The sequence below is a fragment of the Guillardia theta genome (assembly GCF_000315625.1).
Source record: "Guillardia theta CCMP2712 unplaced genomic scaffold GUITHscaffold_174, whole genome shotgun sequence".
Lineage (NCBI taxonomy): Eukaryota > Cryptophyceae > Pyrenomonadales > Geminigeraceae > Guillardia > Guillardia theta.
The window spans coordinates 49,292-72,369 of record NW_005434502.1 but is presented as its reverse complement, the minus strand read 5'-3'; the positions used below and the strand labels follow the sequence as shown (position 1 = coordinate 72,369).

The window sequence follows — 23,078 nt, the reverse complement described above, 5'->3', positions numbered from 1 at the left end:
AAAACCCACAGCAACCACAAAGCTGACAAGGGTTTGATGAGATCAGAGATTGATGCAACACACCTCATACCAGCTGTTTCCTTTCAAGATACAGCCTTTCGCTCCGAATCTTATTCCAGGAAAGTTCCCGATATGATTTGGCATGACTGTTCCTGAAATTTGTCAAATCTAAAGACGGCCCATCATGCATTCTTGTTATGGTATCTGCAGGAGCGACATTTTCAACCAATGTAACCTCGGCCTTGAAAGTTGCTTCACACTTCACTAACCATCACAATGAATAGAGTTACCTGATGGCCTGGTTGTCGAGTCTTCCGAGATTTATCACTTGTATCTGATGTTCTTTCCTTTTTCTGTTTTCCCCGAATCTTCGATACGAATTGTTCAACATTTCGAGAATATGGTGAAGGATTCATCGAGATATCCTGTATATAAGAATGCTTTAGTATAGGCTCGCAAATACGAACAACCCAAATCTGATTTGACATGATTGAAAATAATTTAGATCAATCATCATTTCAATTGTCGAGCATGATTCGACCACATAATGGTCTCCTCCATCACATCGACCCCGGCCCCTCTACACTCTGGCATCTACTGATTTCGGTTTTCACTATCAAGTTATGTCATTATGGCTTTCATCTATCGTTTCATCTCACTTTTCCAGACTCTTCCATTTATTCTATTCCATGCACTGATACTTGTCCTTCAGCTGCTTCAGCTTCACTACTCTCTACTCTCCTTCCATGACGTCTCTTCTCGTTCTTCCATTCGAATTTTCAAGTTCAAGCGGGAAGGACCCTACAAATGTCCTACTAGGGGTGGCGCAGTCTGTACAAGGAGGGGGTGGGTGATTGGATTTACGCATGTACAGTACTACAAGAATAAATAAGCTGAAAATTACAGTACAATCCGCACATAAGCTTATTTTGTGGTAACAAATTTTTTTGTGTTGGTACAGGGAGACAACAAGTTTGCCTCGAAGAGTATATTATGCAAAAGCAAAAGACAGCTAAAATTGTGATTCTCCGTGTCATTGTTTCAAAGAAATGCCCCTGTCTAGCTTCAACGCTTGACCGGGTCAACGAATGGCGGCGAAATCGGGAGGCGGGGAGGCAGAAGCGCAGACGCTCGTACGTCCGCGATCGAGTAGGAGGATGAGGTGCCTGCGTGTTCTATGCGACAGCAATCAGAACCCTCACCGTCTTATGCTCGCAGATCTTCCCTCCAAGCTTCGATTGAGTGGATGCCACGGCCTGTCGGCATCACTGGGAAGTTTGTGAGAGGTGCTCGCGCGTTCAGACTGTTTCCGTGCTGACGTTGTGCAAGTCTTTCCATCAAGAATCGATTTTCAAGACGTTGAAGCTGGACAGGTTATCTGGTGATGTCTCCTGTTTCATTGCTAACGCTACTTCCACCTCAGACGCTCATTGCAACCTTCTCGATTCAAAACATTACGGAGCACGCGCGGTAATTTGTACAGGTGAAAAACCAAGTGAATATCTGACTTTCACTTGCAAAAGGAGGATTCGATTTGTGAAACCAAAGTTGAAAGAGTTCATCTTGCATCATGAGGTTCTGCCGCCGGTTGCACCAGGGCTCGATGTCAAGGTCGACGTGGAGTTTTATACAGCAAGGTGCATTGAAATGGAAGCAATTGGAATCATCTCACATCAGACATTCTCGTATGCAGCCTGGATGGAAAATTGAAGGATGAGATTGTCGTGATGTGTGAGTCAGACAAGGTCTTGGTTGATTTCTCGCTCAAACTACAGATTCTCACTCTTGGTCGTTGTGAACAACAGATCACAATTCCCCTTTACGCCCATCCCTGCCAAGCTAATCTCTTGTTTGATGGAAACTGCAACTTTGGACAAGTGATTTGGTCATGTTGCTTGAAATCTTCTCACGGCACATCAGGTCGCTGTTGGTAAAACTGAAATTCGGTACATCGAGATTGTCAACGAAGGACAGAAAGTATGTTTTCTGAAAGTTTGTTCATGACAGATTCATCTTGACCTTTTATGATGTGATTTGTCTTGCGTTGCTGATGTGATGTGGTTTCATGACTTCTGACTTGATCTCTGGCAGCCTGCAGATTTCGAACTTGTGGAGTACCAAAGCGGAAGGGTAGCAGAGGACGAGTACATGGCTGATCTTATTCTTCATGCAGAGCATCGTGATTGAACCGCTGAAGGGGAAGCTGGGAGCGAGAGACTCGCCGGACGCTTGCCTTGTACTTTTTCCATAAGAAATGAAGTTGAGTGAGTGACGTGGCTGCAAGACCTTGAAGGTTGTTCTCACCGCGACTGAACCTGGCATGTTTCGCAGCATTCATAAAGTGAAGGTATGCTTACCAGCGTCTTCTTCGCAGATCACATGCTTGTAACCTAACATGGTTTTGTTGATCGCAGGTCAATGGGGAGGAAATTTCTTCAGTAATCGATGTGTTGGGTAAGAAAGCATGCATTTGCACTTGTTGCTTTCAACTCCCTTTCCTCTTCTTTGACACTATCACTTGTCTTTCCTCATTCTGCTTTCTTCCTACTACTCCGCTGCTGCCCCTCATTGTTTCACCTCGCAGCCAACGTTCGGCGGAGCGCGTTCGAGCTGGCGTCAACGAACGGGAAGGTGACGATGGACAATGGAAGGATGTGATGAGAAGAAGTGTGCACAGGGACTGCTGGACAGCCTTTCATTCGGCAGTATTTATTTCGAAGAGAAGGTGCGATTAAGCCAGGGATTCTGAAGTTTGTCTCTGAAGATGTGAATTTTGTCCTGAAAATGTGAGGGTGAAGGGATTGCTTTGCTGCAGTTCAAATCATTGATGCTGCAATAGTTACTGTCATAGTGCATGATTCTCTTGTTATTCATAAGATTTTGGTCATCACCTTGAGAGAACGCCAGGTAACAATGTCTGCTGTTCTCGTCAACGATAGCCCGGACGCATCAGACTTCAAGATCGAAATGACTAGGCAATGATAAGACAAAAGTCAGAACCCTAATGAGAAATTAACATGTCATGTGCAGATTGACTCGAGATGAGCATGAGGATGAAGGAGCCAATAGCAGGTAAGGACGATGAAATTTCGTCTCGTCCCCTCCTTCTCGTCTCCTCCTCCTTGACATTATGCTTACAGCCGTGTGTTGGACCGCACAGAGCAACCTTTCCGGTAAGTGAAAGAGCGACCAGGAGAATGAAGAGTAGCGAGAGGAAGGAGCGAGAGGGAGAAATAGTTGAAGAAATATGCAGAGTTGAGCCTTCTAGTGGAGTACTTCAACCCTTCGAACAAAGTGAGTTGTGTCTAATAATGAGTTCTGTGAGATCTGAAAGAATTTCTATCAGTTGAGTTGATGTTCGTCTATCATCCGTCCATGAAAATCCCCAAGAAGGGATTCAAAAATCAACAGGTACCCTTGATGTTGTCTGCACATGCTTTCAATTGTTTGTCATGATTTCACCTACCACCGCGTTCCATTTTCTGACATATTTCACTTGTTCTTGATACAGGCAGGAGAAGTTTTGGAGGAACACATTATAGAGGCGACTTGTGCGTCAACAACGTCTGATCAGTCAGTCAATTTTACTTTAAAGGTCAAGAGCAAAGATAAGCTAGCAGAGCGTTTGATTGTGTTCCGGTGCAGGGAAGAGCAAGCAATGTGCGAGCACGTCTTTCTCTCGGAGAGATTCGTTTTGGTACGAAACAACTCATGATCTTCTACCTAATCATCATCAGTTTCATAACCATCTTTCCGCTTGTCTTCCCTTGTTAGCATTATGTGATTGCTATCTCCCTCATGTTCTCTAACGACTTGCTGACGCCACAAGGTGATTGCGAGAGCTCATCGCACACAGACGTTGCGGTCACTCTCACCAACCAGCATGAAAACTTGGCGTTGAACTACATCGGTTGGATCAATTCTATCTCAACCTTGTCGCTGACATTCACCAATGCTCAGCACAAAGGGTCGCGCAGTTCAGGGTGATCCCGGCTTCCGGACGACTTCTTCCGCTGCAGGTGAGAAGGAGGAGATAGAGCAGGAGGAGGGAAGAGGAGGACGGAGAAGCAGGATAACGTTGTGATTAGTCGCTCGAACTCGTCATCTCTTTCAAGCCCAACATGCTGGGCAAACACTCTGCTGTCATTAACTTTTTTGTGAATGGAGGCGTCTTCGTGGTATTTCTCCTTCCTCCTTCGTCCGCCTGTCTTCTTCTTCCTGTCCTTTCCCTAGTTCTTTTTGTCTCAATCGTCCTCGTCTTGGTCCACTTCCTCGTTTCCTTTCACTTTAGCTCTGATGCAAATTCTTTCAGATTCCCTTGCCTGTCTTTGGGAACTGCAATCGGTGAGGAAAGACCTTTTTCGTTCCTGAAGCCTCTCTCTCCTCCCTTCCTGTTTCTCATCATCCTGCTCCTGCTCCTGCTCCTGCTCCTGCTCCTGCTCCTGCTCCTGCTCCTGCTCCTGCTCCTGCTCCTGCTCCTGCTCCTGCTCCTGCTCCTGCTCCTGCTCCTGCTCCTGCTCCTGCTCCTTCTTTTTCTCCTCGTTCTCATCCTCGTTCATCCTCTTGCTGCATCTCATAGTTTGCTCAGAATCGGGTCGAAGAGAGAGATGGTGGGAGGGCCCGAGGCAGCTCTCGAAGCTTTCAAGGTATTGCATCTCTGATCCTCCTCATCCTCATCCTCTCTCTTTTTCCGTCCCCGTCATCCTTCCAGCCTGTTGCTCTCGCTACTAGCCTGATGCTCGAGCAGCCCAAGTTTCGCTTCAAGGAGAAGGAGGAAGACGTCGTGACTGTGGCCGACAAGAAGTGGAAAACTCTTCGAGGCCCTCTTCCTGATGTCAGTACATGCAGATGTGCTCCATTCCCCCCCACCCTCACAATCCTCCTCCTGCATGCATATTTTTGTAGTCCTCGTCCTCTTGCATTCATATTTTTGTAGTCCTCGTCCTCTTGCATATATTGTTTTGTTGTCTTCGTCCTCATCCTCGTTCGCATCTTCTCCGTATCTGCACTCCTCAGGACCAGTACTGATATTTCGCTCATGTCGCTCCTCTCACAGATACCAGTGTGGATGAAGCATCCGCCTCCTGTTCCTGATGGAAATAATCGTGAGATGTGCACGTCAGAGGAACTCAGGAAGAAGGTATCATAAGAGTTGTTCTTCTCGTACTTCTCCTCCAGCATGATCTCCTTTCGCTATGTCTGCTCGTTTTTGACCAACTCCATCTGCTTGGTTGTTCATTCGATTTCTATATGCCATCTGTTTCTTGCTTGTCCTCACTATCTTCCTCTTCCTTTCTCTCTATTGCAGGCGGAGCATCGTCTCATGTACGCGGACTATCTCAAGCAGCAGTACACCATACACTTCCAGCAGCAGGTGACTCAACACAATCGCATGCAGAACGAGGATGAAGAAATACTGCAGGTGTTGTGGGAAAGCGGTCCGGATTTCAATCTTGGACCAGAGAATATCGGTTGCTGCTGCTTCTCCTCCTTCTCGTTCTCCTCCTCCTCTTTCTCCTCGTCCCCCCTTTCCTCCTGCTTACTTTCAACTCTTCCCTCAATACTTCGTTCTGCTACTTCTCACTTGGTCGCGAAGGCGACGAAGACTATCGAGGATTTTCTCTCGACATGGGCATGCGCAACACGACCGGCGTCCGTCCCCTTCCTGTCTTCTCCTCTCGTGCTGGTTCATCCTTCTGAATGCCTCCACCAGCTGTCGCTTCCTCCCTGTGACGATCCCCTTTACCTCCTGCCCCCGGAGAAAATGCTGAGACCAAGAATCCGGCAGGTGAGGAAGGCAAGGGAAAAGGAAGAGGGCGAGATGAGGGGCGACAGGCAGAAATAGAGAAAACTGACTCGTGACACAGATCGACGAGAACAAGCTGCTTGGTACAAAGTTCAGCAGCTCCCCGTCCAGTGAGCAAGTAAGAGAATCTTTTGTTCATCCTTGCTCTTGTCATTCTATAATGCAGGAAGCGGCATACTGCCAAGTCGCGCTGAATGCGAAGCAAATGAAACTAGTAAGAGATAACAAGGGCGTTTGATGCAACTGATATGTCATGCAAAAGATTACTGTCTATCCGGAGATTATTCAGTTTGGAGATATCAGTTTGAATCTTGAGGTAAAACTCGTGGATGGTGTTGGTGGAGTATATGAAGGTGAAGAATGAAAAAGATGATGATAACGAAGAGGAGGAGCAGTAGCAGTAGCAGTAGCAGTAGCAGTAGCAGTAGCAGTAGCAGTAGCAGTAGCAGTAGCAGTAGCAGTAGCAGTGGCAGTGGCAGTGGCAGTGGCAGTGGCAGTAGCAGTGGCAGTAGCAGTAGCAGTGGCAGTAGCAGTGGCAGTGGCAGTGGCAGTGGCAGTGGCAGTGGCAGTGGCAGTGGCAGTGGCAGTGGCAGTGGCAGTAGCAGTAGCAGTAGCAGTAGTAGCAGGAGATGTATTTATCCATGGATCAGGTCGCCAAATCGTTTGCGGTCAGCAACGACAACAATCAATCGATTGCCGTGTCGCTTCATCACAAAGGGAATGACAAGGGCTGGTCTATTACAATCTTTCCGGAGAAACAGGTCTTGAACTTGAGCTCAGACCCTCTCCTCCACTCCTCCTCTAATCCTTTTCCTGTTACCCCGATAACCATCGTCAGCTCACGTCTGTCACTTCAGATCATCAAGTCAGGATGTACTGCGGGGTTTGACGTTCGGCTCATGTCAGAATCTCTTTCAGAGGTTGCAAGGAGATGTCGTCAAAGGTTGCTGACCTCGCGCTTGTGAAGATCTCTACAACTTTGGAGTATGTGATCAACGACCAGCACACCTTCACCTGCGAAGTCAAAGCAAGACCAGTGCCTGTCAACATCAAGGTGACAGTACAACAAGGGGGAGCGACGATCTTGACCAGTTCCCAGGTCTTCCCAGAAAATAAACATTTCAGGATTGACTCAAAGAGTCTTGAACACTTCATCTCCGATGTCATCCAACTCACTAACTACGGGAGGTAAAACCCTACACTCAAACCTACACCCCTGAAACCTTCACTTGCTTGATGACATATGTAGTCCGATGATGTTTGTTGACGTTTTGACATCTCTATATAAACTTCTTGTTGTTTTGTTGACGTCTCTATGACACATGACTTTGTAAATAGCAACTCGGTCGAGTACAAGTGGCAGAAGGGGACAGGAGCTTTCTACATCCCTGCACCCGAAGGAATCATCGAAGGAGGAGGATCGCAGGATATCACAGTGAGATTTCTTTCTCGTTGATTGACAGAGAAGAATGAGAGGGAAGATTTTGAAGCGGCAAGAAGGGACTAGACAGAGTGGCTAGATGAAGAATGAAGCGGGAGAAGGAGCGAAGGAGATTAAGCGAGGAGGAGCTGGATATTGATACGATTTGAACAGGTTCAGTTCATCCCTGGAGAACAAACTCGATGCGAAGAGATATTGATCGCAAAGCTGGTGGGAGGAGAAGACATCCAGCTCAAGTGCACCGGGGAGGTCGTGGAGCAAGCGAGCAGAGGTCGCGACTTTGACACAAATTTTCAGGTCGACCCAGGAAAGGTGAAGGCGAATGTCAACATGATCGACTATGGAGCGATTCTTGCGGTGATGATGAGAAAGATATGTTAAGATTTGTGATGTTCTTTTTTCAGGGCCTTACAAACTCACAATCAGTCGCGCTGAGCAATGTGGGCAACTCGACAGCAGCCTTCTACGTTGACATTAAGTCGGAAACAATGAAGGCAAGCGTTGTTGTTTTGGTCTTCGTTTTCTTGCAAGCATTGTTGTTTTGGTCTTCTTCTTCTTGCAAGCATTGTGTTTCTTTTTTTTGTTTGTTTACATCCGCTCTCTTAGGGGTTTGAAATCACCGCTGAGCCTTCAAGGGCTTTAATCTCGCCCAAAGAAACGCAACAAGTGAATTTCCTCATTTCACTTTACCACTCTCTCCTTCTCCTCTTTGATTTCTCCATCTCCTCACCTTTCGATCCTCTCCCTCCTTCCCTCCTCCCTCCTCCCTCCTCCCTCCTCCCTCCTCCCTCCTCCCTCACATGTCTTGCGGCAGGTCGTCTTCTCCCTCCGGGCCGAAGGTTCGCAGAAGATCGACCCGAGCAAGGTCTCAGTCCGAGTCGTCGTGAGAGGAGGACCGGCGATCAAGCTGGGCCTGCGAGCTGAAGTCCAGCTGCCCGACATTGACATCATCACCGAGGAGGCGCGAGCTGGAAGGAGTCATAGGGGGTGATGACGTCATCTCAGGTTGACTTCGGCGAAGTTTATGTGGGGTCGGTCGCCCGTCGAGCTCTGCAGATAAAGAACAAGAGGTGGAAACTCACTTTGAAGCTCATGTCCTGCCTCTCTCTTTCCCTCCTCCTCCCTTCTCCTCTTGACCTCCTCACCTCTCTATCCCTGTACCTTCCTCCAACTCATATACCCTTGGCCCATTCTCTTCATCTTTCTTGTTTTCATGTCCTCCGGACTTGATTGTCAGATGCTGACATTTGTCATCATCGATCGTTTAACCTGTCCGTCGATGCTCTCTGATGCTCATCGCAGCGCAAACTTGGAAGCTGTCATGCAGATGGACCTGCGCAAGGTTTCAAAATTCCTCACATACCTGGCACCTCTCTTGAATCTTTCGATTTGTCTTCGTGCATCATATACCTTGTCGATCTTATGTCATCTTTTGCACAAATTTGTCTGATATGTGTCAGATAGTGCACGTGTTCGTTTCAAACGCTGCACTGGATGCGCTTCGCCAATGTCATCTCTGACCGCTCTGATTCTCTTGCTGCAGTTCCCAGACTTTACCATGAATCTTGGCGAAGGATTGAGAAACGTGGAAGAATCCGAGATGGTAGTCAAGATGTTTTCTTTGCATCTCACTCGCAATTTCAGACTTCCACGACCAAAACACAATTCCAAGAACCGAAAGTAGGGAACAGAACACTTTGCAACAAGACGTTGACAAGGTTATTCAGGTGTTGGAGTTTGCGATGCGACCAAACTTCACATCAGCTTTGGAACTTGTCTTCTCACCGTCCTCAGTCAGCTCATACGCGTTTGAACTTCCTCTCAGCATCAAGGTTGACTAGATCGATGTGTATGTCGGACCTTATCCTGACTCTCCTCTTTCCTTCCCTCAACCTTCTTTCTCAATATTTCTCTTGCCTCCTTGTGCTCTCTTCCTTCGTTCGTCTCCCCTCCTCCCCTCTCCTCTTCCACACTCCTTCCTATCTCTCTCTGTCAGGGAATCTCTACGGGTGACTTGCCTGGCTCGATGAGGAAAAAAATTCGACGAGTCGTAGCAGCTGAGGCAACGAGACCACAAGTGCAGGTCTCTCAAACCTCTTCAAAACTTCTCCTCACCCATCTCCCTTCATATGACATCTGCTCCCCTCTGAGCCTCCTCCCCCTCCCATCCTCCTCCCCCTCCTCCTCCTTTCCCCCCCCCCTCCTCCTCGTCCTCCTCCTCGTCCTCCTTCCCCTCCTCTTCTTCCTCCTCGTCCTCCTCCTCCTCCTTCTCCTCCTCCTCCTCCTCCTCCTCTTCCTCCCTCCTCCTTGCTTATGAAATCTAGTTGCTTATGGAATCTTGTTGCAGCTCTCAGTCTCGAGCATTCAATTCGGGCATCGAGTCAATGTTACTGAGCAGGTCAATCTCTTTGTTCTTCCTTCTATCTCACCCCTTTGACGTCCTCCTCCCTTTTTTTGTGAACGTCGCCATCGCTTGCCTTCTCTCCTCTTCCTTCCTTGTCTTTTATTCTCTCCCTTCCTCCTACTTGTCGCACTCCTTCATCTTTGCCTGTCTGGACAGACATGTTTCCGTTCCTTTGTCTTCATCTACACCTCATAGATGTGATTGCTTATTGAATGCAAACAGCTATCGAACAAGAACTTTTGCTACTCGCTCCCTGTTGAGATCACAAGTTTCTCTTCTGATGACCTTAATTGTCGCGTCGTCTTGGTATCGAATGACGGTCGTTAATTCTCTTTCTTCTCACAACTTCTCACGATCCTCCCGCAGCTTCTTGCAAAGTCGGAAGACCTGCAGTGGTGGATGTTCTCCGTTACATAGATCTCATCTGAAACGCAATGACAGGGAGGAAACTTTCAGATCTTCGAAGCTCAATCAACAGAATCTTCTCTGGTGCTCTTTGGGAATGATGCTGATGATGGCTGTGGCGGTGGTGGTGGTGGTGATTGTGATGAAAGCGATAATGATGAGAATGAAGACGACGACAACGACAACGACAACAACGAGGATGATGATGATGATGATGATGATGATGATGATGATGATGATTGTGATGATTTCGCCTGATTTGTTTCTTATTGTGACAGGTCCACGGATCAGACAACCTATCCTTCACTTTGCATGCAGGCAGTTGTTACACATGCAATGTGGGCTTCACTCCCACAGGTTCTGTGAACCGCGAGTACAGGTGAGTACAGGAGAGAGCGAGAGATGGAGATACAAGAGGATTAGCAACGGTGATGATCACATCAGATGTCAATATCTTCTCTACATCGGATCAAAACTTGACAAACCATATCTCAACATTGAGGTTGATGTAGATTTCAAAAGCTCGCTCTGTTGACAGCGATCGACAGGTGGTTGGACTTGGATCGAACCCTGCGATCTACTTTGACAGGTTGAACTCCACGAATGAACTTAGATGCCTGTCTTGAACTTTCAACAGACGAGAAGTCATCTTGCCGACGGTTCCCATCAACATGACTTCATCAGGCAAGCGTACATGTAGCTCTGATCTGCTTCATCTAACGTCTCAGCAGTCACTTTCTACCTCATCAATCATGGATTCGACAACTTGTATTTCAACATGGCAGGAGAATCTCTTCTCATCTCATTTCATCGCAGATGCCTGAAGCACATGTATCCCGATGGTCTCGGCTTTTCTTTCTCATTTCCGGAAGGCGAGGTGAGGGCATCATTTGTCCTAGTATGTCCAAGTCTGAAGGATGTTGAAGGTGATCAGCACGGCAAAGCGAAGAATTCCTGTGCATGTCACTTTCTCGTCGAAGAAGAGTTGTTCCGTCAATGCTGGTGAGAACTTCACAAATGTCAGAATGTGAACGAGGAAAGCAAAGGAGAGGAGGAGGAGGAGGAGGTCGATGATCGAGGTGATGAAGGTAACGACTTTGGCAGATTTGTCATTTTTGGATGGGAACGAGACAGCATACACTGTGAATTTGTTGAGGATGCCGTTGAGGTTGTAAGAAGATGGCAGATCAAAGTGATTGCTACAAGCGACAACAACTTCTTCTCCGTCTACCCCTGGCTGCAGCTCAACCATGGAAACGTCAGGACATCGGGAGGACCTGGAAAGGTGGAGGAGGAAGAGGAGGATGAGGGGAAGTGAAATTGTGTAGTGGGAGAAAAGAGTGTGATGGGGGAGAAGGAGGATGGGGAAGCCGAACTGAACGAACAGTCTCTAGGTAATCACATCTCGGCTGCTCAATGCAGATGCTTCGCCCAATTATCAGGATTTTCTTGAAAATGCAGGCAAGCAAACATAACTCAAAATCTCTTTCCAGATCACCTGCTGTTGAGACTGATGCTTTTCATTGCTTCTCTTCCTCTACAGGTTATAACCCGAGAAGATTGAGTGATGGAAAAGTTTCGCTGCTCAACCTTTCGCACGAGTCAATCTTTTCACTCCTCGCAGGTACTTCCTCATCTCTCCTGCCTTCCTGCCCTCCTCTTCCGCTCTTCCTTCTCTCTCCCTCCGTCATTCAGTCCTTGTTTCTCCTTCCTTTCTCTCCTCCTCCTCCGACTTTCTTTTCACCTCTTTGCAGAGTGTGCTGTCCTCTCCGAACCACAGCCGCTTGAGGATCTCATCGCCTGGGCAAGCACAGGAAGGAGACGGAGGAGGGGGAGAGTCTCTTGCTGACGAATCCTGGGCAGGTCTCTTCCTCTCTCCAGTCACCTCCTTCGACCAGCTGGTCAGCTCTCGAGGAAAAGCTTTCTTCGACCTCATCGCCTCCCTCCAGAAGGTTGTTAAATCCTGCTATCCTATCCTTGCTTCTCCTCTCCTCTCCTCTCCTCTCCTCTCCTCTCCTCTCCTCTCCTCTCCTCTCCTCTCCTCTCCTCTCCTCTCCTCTCCTCTCCTCTCCTCTCCTCTCCTCTCCTCTCCTCTCCTCTCCTCTCCTCTCCTCTCCTCTCCTCTCCTCTCCTCTCCTCTCCTCTCCTCTCCTCTCCTCTCCTCCCTCAGCTGCTACTCGGCTGATCGAGGCCACAGGACAAGAAGTCAGGGACACAAAAAGGAGGCAAGCTGGCTGCAGCGATGGATCCTCAGACTCCGCGAGGGGGAAAACCACTGGTAGCCTTCACGCAAGCACGAGGATGTGGAATGATGTAGGGAAGGGAGAAGAGACGTTGAAAGTGATGGAAAAGAAGGGAAGAGTAGAAGAAGAATGGTTGTGCCTGACTTCATCCTTACACACAGCAAAGGAAGGAAATCTTCGAAATCTTAGATGCGTACGAGGAGGTAAGATTTCCTTGTTATCCAAATCTTTGCTCCCTTGTCTCTCTATCTTTTCTAGTTCTCCTCCTGCCCTCCCCTTCCTCTCTCTATCGTCTCCCTCCCTTGTCTGACAGCACTTGGCCAGCTCCTTCTCCAGCTGAAGCTACATGGGGCTCTTGTAGGACACGTTGTTGCAGGCAAGTCGAGGGAGGAGCTGAGAAACGTCCTGAACGCCCAGCAGCCTACCTGCTGCCGCAGAAAGAATTCTTCGAGGCTATCTTGCCGATGGTGGACGACAAACGAGTGTGAGCAGCTCCTGACAGGTTTCGATCTACAGGAAGAGGCGGACAAGGGCTCGTCGAGCTTGTTCTCTTTCTTCGAGGAATTCTATGAAGTCCTTCACAGGTCAGACTATGCGAGGAGTAGAGGAGCGAAGGAGTTGAGAAGGGGAGGGGAGGATGGCTTGCTCTTTGTGTGACTTTGATGCGACAGAGGAATGTGGTCGATCTTGCTGCACCAAGTAAGTTGTATGTAGTTTAATCGTGTCATCATGACTGTTACGACAGGTGATAAGATTGCTGGCGATCGGAAGAGTCACGCAAAGATCTTATGATGCGGCGATGACATCTTTTCAAACCGAAAGCAGGTAAACACAAGGGATGATACAAATCAACAAGAAGATAAGATTAGATGAACACATTAAGAGATTGATAGCAAGATCTTGAAAAGACAATCTGTGTAAGATAATCATATCGAGGGAAATGTTTTGAGACAATCGCTTTAGATCATCATATCTAGACAGTCTAGTCAACTTTGCACGTCCGAGAGATCTCAAAGATGATGATCGTTTGCTCTCTTGCAGGTCGGTCAACGAGGATGCTCAGTCACAAGATTCTGCCTCAAAGTTGCACGTGTTGACAGGTGTACAACCGTTCACTTTACCGATGAGTGAAGCATGACACAGGGAGCAACACATTCAGTGTATCTGAGAACATCCTTCTGAAGTGGCTGACGTTTCATCATGCGCAAGTGAGAGACTTTGTCAACCTTTGTCGTCAATTTTTGACGAGGCTTTATGTCCCTCTCGTTTCTTATCGTCAACTTTTGAAGAGACCTGGTTACCTTCTCACATTCTTATCGCAGATTTTCCCTGGAGAGAAGCTGTTTGTCAGCAACTTCTCCGACGACCTGGCCGACTGTCGCGTCTTTGCTTCCGTAATCGTCTCCCACATCCCCTCGAGGAGGTGAGAAGCTCCAGCCTCCTTGTTTGTATCTCAAGCGCCTCCAGGAATCTCTTCGACAACATCAAGAAGTGTGTTGACTTAGAAGAAAGAGTCGCAAACGCAAAGAAACTTTTGGCAGTCCTGAGGTGACTTGTCGTCTCTCCCGCTCTCCTCTCACTCCGTTCCCTTCAGGGAGCTGCATTTTCCTTTCCTTCCTCTTCCAGAGTCTCTTGCTGAGCCGAGGGCTCGAGCCAACATCGTCTTTGCTCTCTCGCTCTTCGAGGTTTGTCCTCAGTTCGTTCCCAAGGTCCAGATGTGCTGCTGCTGCTGCTGCTGCTTGTTTCACTCTCAACCCTTCAGGCCACCATCGAGTTCGACGGGAAATTGAACGGTGAGGTGGTTCGAAAGGTGAGACATGAAGGGGAATAGAAAGGAAGGAGGGGGAGACACGAGAGGAGTGAGAGAGTCAGGAGTAGAAGAAAGCACAAAAGAAAGCTGATAGAAGCTGATTGCGCATTTCAGGTCGATCTTCATAATCCGAGCTCCAAAATAATCTCCTACAACGTGATCCTCGAAGGAAGGTAATAAGTTTGTCCCCACGCGCTAAGTTTCATCTGTACAAGTGCTTGCAAAGCTTGTGGGTTTACAAGAAACTCGATTATCTCACTCTTTGCCTTCAGCTCGGAATTTTCCATAGAAACAAAGAGAGTGACGATGAAAGCGCGAGAGAAGATTTGTTTTGCGATCAAACACAGAGCAAGGTGAGCAATTAGTCGAGGGCTTTTGTTTTATCTGTCCGAACCAATGGTGACCATTTGCATTCTTTTCCTTTCTAATTGACCTTCTTCTCCATCTCTGTCTCCGCAATCACCTTCCTCCCGAAGGTTCTCAAAACCCTCGACCGCCACGTTGTTCTTCGTCTCGCCTGATCGAGCGTCCCCAATGGTTGACAAGTGAAGGAAGCCGGGAGGTGAAAGTGAGAGAGATTGCAGGTGTTTCTGATGCAATCTACTGTCAAGTCCTACAAGTCATCTTCATCCGTGAGCTTTCGCGTTCTCTCCTCCTCGCGCTGAACTACTTCTTGAAGATCACCTACGCTGGGCAGCTCTACGAAGTCGCAACCATAGAGGTTCGATCGACATCTCGACGACAAATATTCATCTGCAAGCAGATTCCGATCGTGAATCCGTATGACGCGGACGTCTGCTCCTTCGCCATCTCCCTCTCAGTCAGCCTCCTTATCCAGCCCTCCCGTCTCACTCGCTCCCAGGAGTCCAAGAATGACGAGGGCCAGGCAGCGCGGAACAGGAAGCGGACCAGCATCGTGTCGACGGCAGTGACGGGCGGAGTGACGTCGTCCAAACTTCTTCCGGAGAGAAGCTTCTGGATCAAGAAGGATAAGGCGAGTTTCTACTCCGCGTTTCTATATCATCTCCCTGCTCATCTCCGAGCAGATCAAGTTGGCCCGGGGGCAGCAAACGACCATGTCTCTCTTCTTCCTGCCCATCAGACTGAACGATCACTCTTGCGTCGTGAAGTTCAAAGATGATGGTAAGAGTCAGAGAAGTCTGAGCGAGAGCAGAGAGAAGAGAAAGATGGAAGGAGGAGGAGATGGAAGGAGGAGGAGGAGTTAATAGCATTGGTGGAGGTTGAGGTAGAGGACGAAGAGAAGAGCTGGAAACTCTTGACAACTTGCCTGCAGCTCACGGAGAGTTTGCGATCGACGTGTTTGCTAGCGTGCAGCTCCCCAAAGTCAGCGAGACGCTCAAAGTTGTTCTCCCGTCTTTGTGTTCTCGTGTCTCACGCGACTGTTCAGTTTTCTCTGCCAGAGAAAAAAGTTGTGGTGAAGGATCTTCAGCTATCAGCAAAGAATGCTGTACATCTGATGCCTCTGTTGTCATGTTTGATCCTTGCTGGCAGCTGCTCGAGCGTGTTCGATCCACCGTCTTGGAGATGATGGGCAAAGACAATGGGCAGAAATTCTACAAGGTGATCACAAACTCGCGAGGAGATGCTGTGGGCTGATTGCAAGCAGGAAATTTCTGACCTGACAGCTCAACCCTACAAGGTTGCAACTGATGGAGGGTGTGAACGAGTATGACAAGTCACGGGTGCAGGTTCAGTACGTCAACCCATCAATGAGTGGGCCCAATGAGGTCAGCGAGCAGATCAGATCCAAATGTCTTGATCGTCTCAAATGTCCGCAGGTGCTCATCGGAAACCCTCCGAAAGACACCACTGCTGCTGGAGGTAAACTTGTCAAACTTGTCAAGCTGAACGACTTGAAAACATCTTGACGAACTCTACTCTATCTCTACCTCACCATCCCCATCTACTCTACCTCTACCTCACCATCTCCATCTACTCTACCTCTACCTCACCATCTCCATCTACTCTACCTCTACCTCACTATCTCCATCTACTCTACCTCTACCTCACTATCTCCATCTACTCTACCTCTACCTCACCATCTCCATCTACTCTACCTCTACCTCTACCTCACCATCTCCATCTACTCTACCTCTACCTCACTATCTCCATCTACTCCACCTCTACCTCACTATCTTTATCTACTCTACCTCTACCTCACCATCTCATCTCTGCCTCTATCTTGTCTTTACTTCAACTCGACTTCTCTCTTCGTGACCTCGTCCCCGCGTCAACTTACCTCTCCTCTCTCTCACTTGTCATGCAGCGCCTTCCGTCAACAAGCTGTCGCTGCAGATTGAGACGCGAGGGCCCGGGACGTACGAAGGGATGATCATCCTCAGGTAGCGAAGGGGTCATTCTCAAGCACGACATTTACAACTCATCTGCAGGAGCAAACTTGATGTTCGTGTCCTGTCTGTCCTTTGCAACATACAGCCCAAGGCGTTGGAGGAAAGTGAAAGGGAGGAGGAGACGAGACTGAGTCTTGCCTGGCAGGCGGAATTGACCTTCTCATGCCCAGCAAGGCAGAAAATTTCTCAGGTCAATAGCAGCTGGGTATCTCCTTTTCTTCTCAACTTGTCATGTTCAGGAGATTCCCATCATCAACAGGAGCACAGACGACTGGGTCATCACTGCCCAGCTCCTCGGGTAGCTCGATTGTTCTCCTCCACCTTCTTTTTCGTTTCTCCTGTTTTCTCTCTCCCTACTGCTCCTCGTCCTCGTCCTCGCTCATCTCTTCCTTTCTTTCTCTTCCTCCTCCTCGTTTTCTCTCATTCAACTCCTCTTCCCCCTGCTGCTTTTTCTCAACAGTCTCAACGGTCTGTTGGTCAGGAACTTCTTCTCAGGAGGAAATGAGCTGCGAGTGCCAGCAGGAGCGCAGAAGAACTACGTGGTGTCGTTCGCTCCCAAGAAGCCGATGCGAGCAGAAGGAGAGCTGACCCTGCTCAACGCGACCACCAGCGACAAGTACTCGTACAAGCTCGTGGGTCAGGTGCAAAGTCAGGACTTGGGGCGCGGGTCAGTTGACAACCTAGCAGGGGGAGGACCCGGTGGCTGAAGATCACATTGTGATCGATTGTGTGGCGAGGAAACGAACTTCGACCTCAATCATGGTGGATAAAGTTTGACGTGAAGGAGATGACACAACTGTCAGGTCAAGAACGCGACCGGAAAAGACCTGCCGATAACCTATCAGGTCAACACAGACTTGCGCTTCATTACAGGTGATCACGGTCAAGACAAGGAGGAGCGACTGAAGGAGGAGAGGGAGGAGGGGGAACTATGAAGTGATATCCACGCAGGTGCAAGCACTTGCGAGCTGAGAAAGGGGGCGGTAGAGGTGCAGTATCCGCTTTACGTTCAGCCTCCAGTGGGAGGAACATTCTTCGGCAGCGTGACCTTCACAGATCCAGCTGGGGATTACTTCTGGCAAGCTCCTTCACTTTGCTCACCGCTCATCTCCTCCCTTCACCTCTGACCCACCTTGTCCCCCAGGTACACGCTGGAGGTCCATGCTGAGAACCCCAAGTTTGAGCGAGAGATCGAGGTCTGGGTCACCTCGACCGGAAGCAGCTCTGACCCGCCGCTCCAGGTCTCCACCAAAGTGCGAAGCGCTGTAGCCGTGGAGATCGGAGTGAGCAATCCGATGGACCAAGACATCACCTTCCAAGTGGTCCTGGAGGGAGATGGTTTGATTGGATATGAAAGCCTCACGGTCCAGAGTCTGTTGCCTGACTTGAGCAGTTGTGACAGTGTAGCTGCAGATAAGCGCTGGAGGTTCCCAGAACTATGAAGCCATCTTTGCCCCGTTGCTGGCTGGACAGTTCATGGTCAGTCAATTCCTTGCAGTTGTTCTCAGGTCACTCGGCTTTCAGGGAGCTATCTCCTTTGTCAACGAAGACATCGGAGAGTTCTGGTATTGGATCCTGACGAGAAGGATTTGCGATTGACGTCTTTTTAGGTATCAGTTAAGAATGACAGCAGAAGAAGCCGATCCCATCCAAGTTGACACGATAGAAACCCAGGTCTTCCTGCTCCTCTCTCCATTATCGTCGCTCATCTCAAACGTGTGATGACACTGCGCAGGTGGGGATCAGCAAGGAGTTCGAGTTGCTCGTGGAGAATCCGACAGTGAGGAAGCAGTCAAGCAAGGAGTTGGACTAACCTCTTCCCTTGACTAGTCTTCAACCGTCAAGTTCCTTGTCGAGATTGACAACCCCAGCTGCTTCTCAGTTGTCGATGCTTCCAAAGGCTTCGTGGCTCTCCAGCCCTACGAGAAGCGAGAGGTGACGCATGGGATTTTGCTATGCAGCTGATAGTGAGCTGAGAAGATCAAAGCGCTCTACACGCCACATGCCATCGACAGGGTCGACTCGTCGTCCATCACCTTCCACGACAAAGTTGGAGGGTCATGGAGGTTCCTTTGTAGTGGGAGGGGAACCAAACCTCAAGGGATTGCGGTGAAGCTTTTGACGCTTCTCTCCCTCCTCCTCATCTCTCTGTTCAGAGCCACCTGCAAATGTCAGCTCCGCTCAACCAAAGCGCCAGCACCAGCATCTCCTTCAACAACCCGTTCGAGACCCCCTTGCACCTTGAGGTGTCTTCCTCCTCTCTGCTCTTCTCCTGGACTCACGTTCTCGTTAGGCGAAGATTCAGTCAGACCAGTACACCACTGGGCTGGCAGCTTTCAGTCTCCTTCAAAACACTTCCACGCTTGAAATCGAGCCCTACAGGTTTCCTCGCATTCTCTCCTGCATCAAAGTAGTCTCACGCAGCAATACAGGACTGTTGAGATTCCCTTGCTCTTCAGCCCTACCAGCCTCACTAAGTACTCTTGTTCGCTGATCTTACAGAGCATCTCGACAGCACATCATCAGGACTTGAGATGGGAGTATTCCATCAAGTACGTCATCCGTTTGTGTCTCTCCTTCTAACAAGATCATCTCACCAGGGGGACGGTAGAAGCGCCAGTGACTGTCAACCTTGGACGCTTCATGTGCAGGTCAACAAGTGCGTGCGGCTGTCGCTGTCAGTCATACCATGATAGGGCGAGAGATCTTATAGCCGAGAAGATCCCCATACAACTCGCTGGTGCTGACAAGCAGACTCTCTCTGACTCAGGGGCGGTACCTCGCCATGATACGTGTCACACCAACCATTGATCAACCTTGCTCTAGGCTGGCAGCGGTTTGGGGCTTGAGCTGATTTTCCCTCCGGAGAATGAGAAACTTCTATCGCGTTGTCTCGTCACCGAGTTGGTTCAAGGTCTTCAGGGATCCGTTCACTTGGACATGAAGTTCGCTCCTCTCCGCCCTATCCGAGCGAATGTACAGGTTGCCAAAGTACCTCTCTCTCCTGCCTTGGCTCAGCCTCATGCTTCAGGTTCTCGTCTCCCATCCTAGTGGTGGCCGATGGCGATTTCGACTTGAGCTGGTGGCCGACCAGGCGGTGAGCTCTGACTCCATGACCCCAGTAGCACCTGGTCACGTGATGATCGTTCAGCAAGCTGATGACGTCATCGAAATCACCAGCACGATGAACAAGAAGTCGTCTGTCTCCTTCCACCTGACCAACCATGTGCCCTTCTCGTCCTCTCACTCTCATAGAACTTACCTGTTACCTCCCTACAGGCGGATGAAGAGACAGCTTTCACCGCCATGCTCCTTCCCGAGACCCAGACCTCGTTTGCTGTGAGGCCAACCTCAGGCGTTCTCAAGCGCTATGGATCCGAGGGTGATTCAGTCGTTCGCCTCCTCAGCGGTGACCGGCTGCTACAGGGACCAAGTTTCAGATCGACTTCAAACCCACGGAGTACGGCAAGAAGTACACAGCCAAGCTCATCATTGAGACCGAAGACATGCAGTGGATCTATGAACTGGTGGGCGACGGCGTGACTCGTGAAAGGTCTCATCCTTCTTTCCAGGTCGGAACTTTCCCCATGTACAAACCACCAGAGCAAGCTGGAAGCAAAGTTGACTCACGGTTAGCTGCAGAGCTTGAGGAGAGGTACGCCTGTGGCCGGATATCGACTCAGCGGCTTTTGACTTGTCGAGCAGCATGTTGCAAAGAAAGCAGAGGAACTTTCACAAGGAGAATATCCAGTCTCTGCGGAGCATGCCAAGTCAAACCCCGCAATGAAATGTCACTGATACAACCTGCTTGTGCGCAAATTGGATGATGTATATGGCTATCGGCATTTTTGTTTTATCAAGCTATCTTAATCCTGCTGCTTCTCACGGAAACTAATACACCAAGTCTAATACACCAAGTCGTTTGCGACCCTTCTTATTTTGGTGTAAACTCAAGTCGAAGTTGCATCAAGATAAAAATTGAGATGCTATAGATTCTTTTTTTTTTTTTCCAATCCTTTATTGACTGAAAAAGAAAGGCTCATATGCCTGGAGACGAAGAACAGTAAGAGATAAAAACAAGCATTCTGTGATCCTTCTCTATGCAGACGATCAAGGAGGACGCACAACGTTTAGCAGCGAGTTGCCTTTATATTGATCAAGGAACATTGGTAGGAAGGTTGGAGAGAATTACAAATGCACCTATACGAACAGTCCATGTAGCGCCGACAGTGATCAAGCCTCGTTCTGATTTAACTAACTTTTGAGTAAAGTGATAGAGCTCTGCTTCATCCATAGATTTTCAGGACAGTCTGAACGTTTGTCCGACAGATGGGACATGCTCTCAGTCCCGCGCTGTGATCTTCGCACAAGCACTTGTGCCTGCTGAGTTGTGAGTAGCCTGTCAAGAGCAGCATGTAAACACGCACCCGCAAGGTACACACGCCATCTTCGCTTGCTTGTCTAGGCAGATGACACACAAACCATCCAAGGCATTTGAGTCGTCCTGCTGAGCGTGATGAGTCTCTACAGGGCTAATGAATCGCCTCACCTTGTCGTTGGAATTGTGTCTGTTCGATGGAGAGCTCACCGTTTGAGCCTGTCAGTACGTCAGAAAGACAGGGATGAACAATTTCAGTAACAACCTTCGGGCTGCTTAGAGCAAGCCCGTTGCCATTGTTCGCAAAGATCCATGGATTGATATGAGAAGAGTCAAGCTTCTTTGGAGCACCTGACTGGCCTGCAAAGGTTTGATTCGACATCTGCTTAAAAGCTTTAGGCTGCATGCTGTTGATGCCAGCGCCGGCAGTCTTAAGCAGGTTTGAATCCTGAGACCCTGGGAGACCAAAGGGGAAGGCTTGCTGCTGGATCATCGGCTGCCTATAAGCATGCTGCGTCATAGCCATTCCTTGGTTGAAGTTGAAGTTCTGATGCATGCTTTGTGGCACGCCCAAGTTCATTCCGACATTCATGGAGTAGCTTTGCTGGTTGGGCTGTGCGTAGCCGGAAGTAATTGGCGCAGCCGCGGGCATCGACGAGACTGAGCGTGATGCCGAAGGAGAGACCCTCCTGCAGTTGAGACAGGCACCAGATGGGTCGGGGAGGTGTGCGTTGCAGAAAGGACAACGAGTTTGTGAGTATGAACAGTGAGTGCAGAAGCGAGCGCCAGGAGGCAGAGCGGTGCTGCATGCGGGACAAGAGGTCATGAGAGGTCGTCGGGTAGCTCACTTAGAGCGATGGAGGTGTGGAAGAGGAAAGGGTGACGACAGACTGCAAGAGAGCAGGAGACACAAGCAGGGAGGGGACAAGGGACCCCTTGTTAAGTCACAACAATGCTACTACAGGAAACAGTGGGGTGGTCACAGATGGAATCCATGAACCCGGTACCTGGTATAATGAAAGTCTCTTAGAACCAGGGGTACCTGAGGGTGAGGGGTTGCAGAAGCAACTGAAGATAAACAAGATTCAAACCGAATAAATCACTTCCTCCCTTACATGTATCGATTCGAATCAAGTCGAATCACGCAGCCATATTTGATCGCAACTGACTCAGACTCTGACTCTAGTTCTGACTCTGACTAGCGCTAGCGCTAGCTCCAGCTCCAGCTCTAGCTCCAGCTCTAGCTCTAGCTCTAGCTCTAGCTCTAGCTCTAGCTCTAGCTCTAGCTCTAGCTCTAGCTCTAGCTCTAGCTCTAGTTCTGGCTCTGACTCTGGCTCTCGCTCTAGCTCTAGCTCTAGCTCTAGCTCTAGCTCTAGCTCTAGCTCTAGCTCTAGCTCTAGCTCTAGCTCTAGCTCTAGCTCTAGCTCTAGCTCTAGCTCTAGCTCTAGCTCTAGCTCTAGCTCTAGCTCTAGCTCTAGCTCTAGCTCTAGCTCTAGCTCTAGCTCTAGCTCTAGCTCTAGCTCTAGCTCTAGCTCTAGCTCTAGCTCTAGCTCTAGCTCTAGCTCTAGCTCTAGCTCTAGCTCTAGCTCTAGCTCTAGCTCTAGCTCTAGCTCTAGCTCTAGCTCTAGCTCTAGCTCTAGCTCTAGCTCTAGCTCTAGCTCTAGCTCTAGCTCTAGCTCTAGCTCTAGCTCTGGCTCTAGCTCTAGCTCTAGCTCTGGCTCTAGCTCTAGCTCTAGCTCTAGCTCTCGCTCTAGCTCTAGCTCTAGCTCTAGCTCTAGCTCTAGCTCTCGCTCTAGCTCTAGCTCTAGCTCTAGCTCTAGCTCTAGCTCTAGCTCTAGCTCTAGCTCTAGCTCTAGCTCTAGCTCTAGCTCTAGCTCTGGCTCTAGCTCTCGGCTCTAGCTCTGGCTCTAGCTCTAGCTCTAGCGCTAGCTCTAGCTCTAGCTCTAGCTCTAGCTCTAGCTCTAGCTCTAGCTCTAGCTCTAGCTCTAGCTCTAGCTCTAGCTCTAGCTCTAGCTCTAGCTCTAGCTCTAGCTCTTGCTCTAGCTCTAGCTCTAGCTCTGGCTCTAGCTCTGGCTCTAGCTCTAGCTCTAGCTCTCGCTCTAGCTCTCGCTCTAGCTCTAGCTCTAGCTCTAGCGCTAGCTCTAGCTCTAGCTCTAGCTCTAGCTCTAGCTCTAGCTCTAGCTCTAGCTCTAGCTCTAGCTCTAGCTCTAGCTCTAGCT

The 23,078-nt window shown here is 49.1% G+C and overlaps 2 protein-coding genes across 2 annotated transcripts; one reads left to right on the top strand and one right to left on the bottom strand.

Moving 5' to 3' along the window:
• Positions 1-1,088: 1,088 nt before the first annotated feature.
• GUITHDRAFT_120229 (hypothetical protein) lies at positions 1,089-20,268 on the top strand (the record flags this gene model as incomplete). Its single annotated transcript, XM_005820513.1, has 105 exons — positions 1,089-1,162; positions 1,219-1,286; positions 1,330-1,373; positions 1,424-1,470; positions 1,524-1,637; positions 1,694-1,745; positions 1,806-1,877; positions 1,921-1,977; positions 2,092-2,130; positions 2,174-2,236; positions 2,285-2,347; positions 2,415-2,454; positions 2,585-2,654; positions 3,031-3,072; positions 3,141-3,173; positions 3,646-3,697; positions 3,775-3,910; positions 3,961-4,019; positions 4,089-4,178; positions 4,313-4,344; positions 4,589-4,646; positions 4,712-4,834; positions 5,057-5,140; positions 5,309-5,374; positions 5,868-5,924; positions 5,973-6,020; positions 6,069-6,122; positions 6,457-6,567; positions 6,664-6,726; positions 6,774-6,860; positions 6,906-6,994; positions 7,145-7,241; positions 7,401-7,496; positions 7,545-7,604; positions 7,652-7,759; positions 8,062-8,112; positions 8,253-8,317; positions 8,550-8,589; positions 8,791-8,850; positions 8,892-8,927; positions 8,975-9,079; positions 9,595-9,645; positions 9,874-9,970; positions 10,018-10,046; positions 10,093-10,297; positions 10,348-10,435; positions 10,501-10,558; positions 10,605-10,645; positions 10,694-10,746; positions 10,788-10,824; positions 10,873-10,933; positions 10,983-11,058; positions 11,161-11,198; positions 11,243-11,341; positions 11,396-11,450; positions 11,920-12,008; positions 12,254-12,369; positions 12,676-12,766; positions 12,816-12,883; positions 12,971-12,998; positions 13,045-13,124; positions 13,341-13,399; positions 13,443-13,507; positions 13,622-13,722; positions 13,767-13,847; positions 13,894-14,008; positions 14,062-14,109; positions 14,224-14,282; positions 14,382-14,462; positions 14,586-14,646; positions 14,694-14,741; positions 14,789-15,233; positions 15,404-15,471; positions 15,518-15,544; positions 15,622-15,690; positions 15,737-15,769; positions 15,819-15,857; positions 15,909-15,951; positions 16,397-16,472; positions 16,521-16,671; positions 16,721-16,779; positions 16,963-17,122; positions 17,169-17,243; positions 17,285-17,354; positions 17,433-17,475; positions 17,626-17,677; positions 17,723-17,845; positions 17,895-17,960; positions 18,006-18,046; positions 18,092-18,155; positions 18,217-18,261; positions 18,312-18,416; positions 18,462-18,590; positions 18,638-18,727; positions 18,775-18,863; positions 18,914-19,033; positions 19,082-19,140; positions 19,195-19,256; positions 19,308-19,463; positions 19,513-19,578; positions 19,633-19,707; positions 19,761-19,863; positions 19,908-20,008; positions 20,054-20,136; positions 20,187-20,268. 105 exons carry the CDS (start codon positions 1,089-1,091, stop codon positions 20,266-20,268), a joined length of 8,052 nt encoding a protein of 2,683 aa, XP_005820570.1.
• A 222-nt stretch (positions 20,269-20,490) lies between these two features.
• On the bottom strand, positions 20,491-21,781 carry GUITHDRAFT_155986 (hypothetical protein). Its single transcript, XM_005820512.1, has 4 exons — positions 21,125-21,781; positions 21,031-21,078; positions 20,909-20,985; positions 20,491-20,861 (listed from the first exon to the last, which is right to left on the bottom strand). The coding sequence occupies exons 1-4, from the start codon at positions 21,509-21,511 to the stop codon at positions 20,768-20,770; spliced, it is 606 nt and encodes a 201-aa protein (XP_005820569.1). The 5' UTR covers positions 21,512-21,781; the 3' UTR covers positions 20,491-20,767.
• Positions 21,782-23,078: the final 1,297 nt, after the last annotated feature.

Excerpts from the sequence above, each read along its gene's own strand:
- GUITHDRAFT_155986 (XM_005820512.1), bottom strand. The coding sequence starts at position 21,511 with ATGCCCGCGGCTGCGCCAATTACTTCCGGCTACGCACAGCCCAACCAG. Across the intron at positions 21,079-21,124 it reads TTGCTCTAAGCAGCCCGAAG|GCTCAAACGGTGAGCTCTCC; the intron begins GTTGTTACTGAA and ends ACGTACTGACAG. Across the intron at positions 20,862-20,908 it reads ATGGCGTGTGTACCTTGCGG|GCACAAGTGCTTGTGCGAAG; the intron begins GTGCGTGTTTAC and ends ACAACTCAGCAG.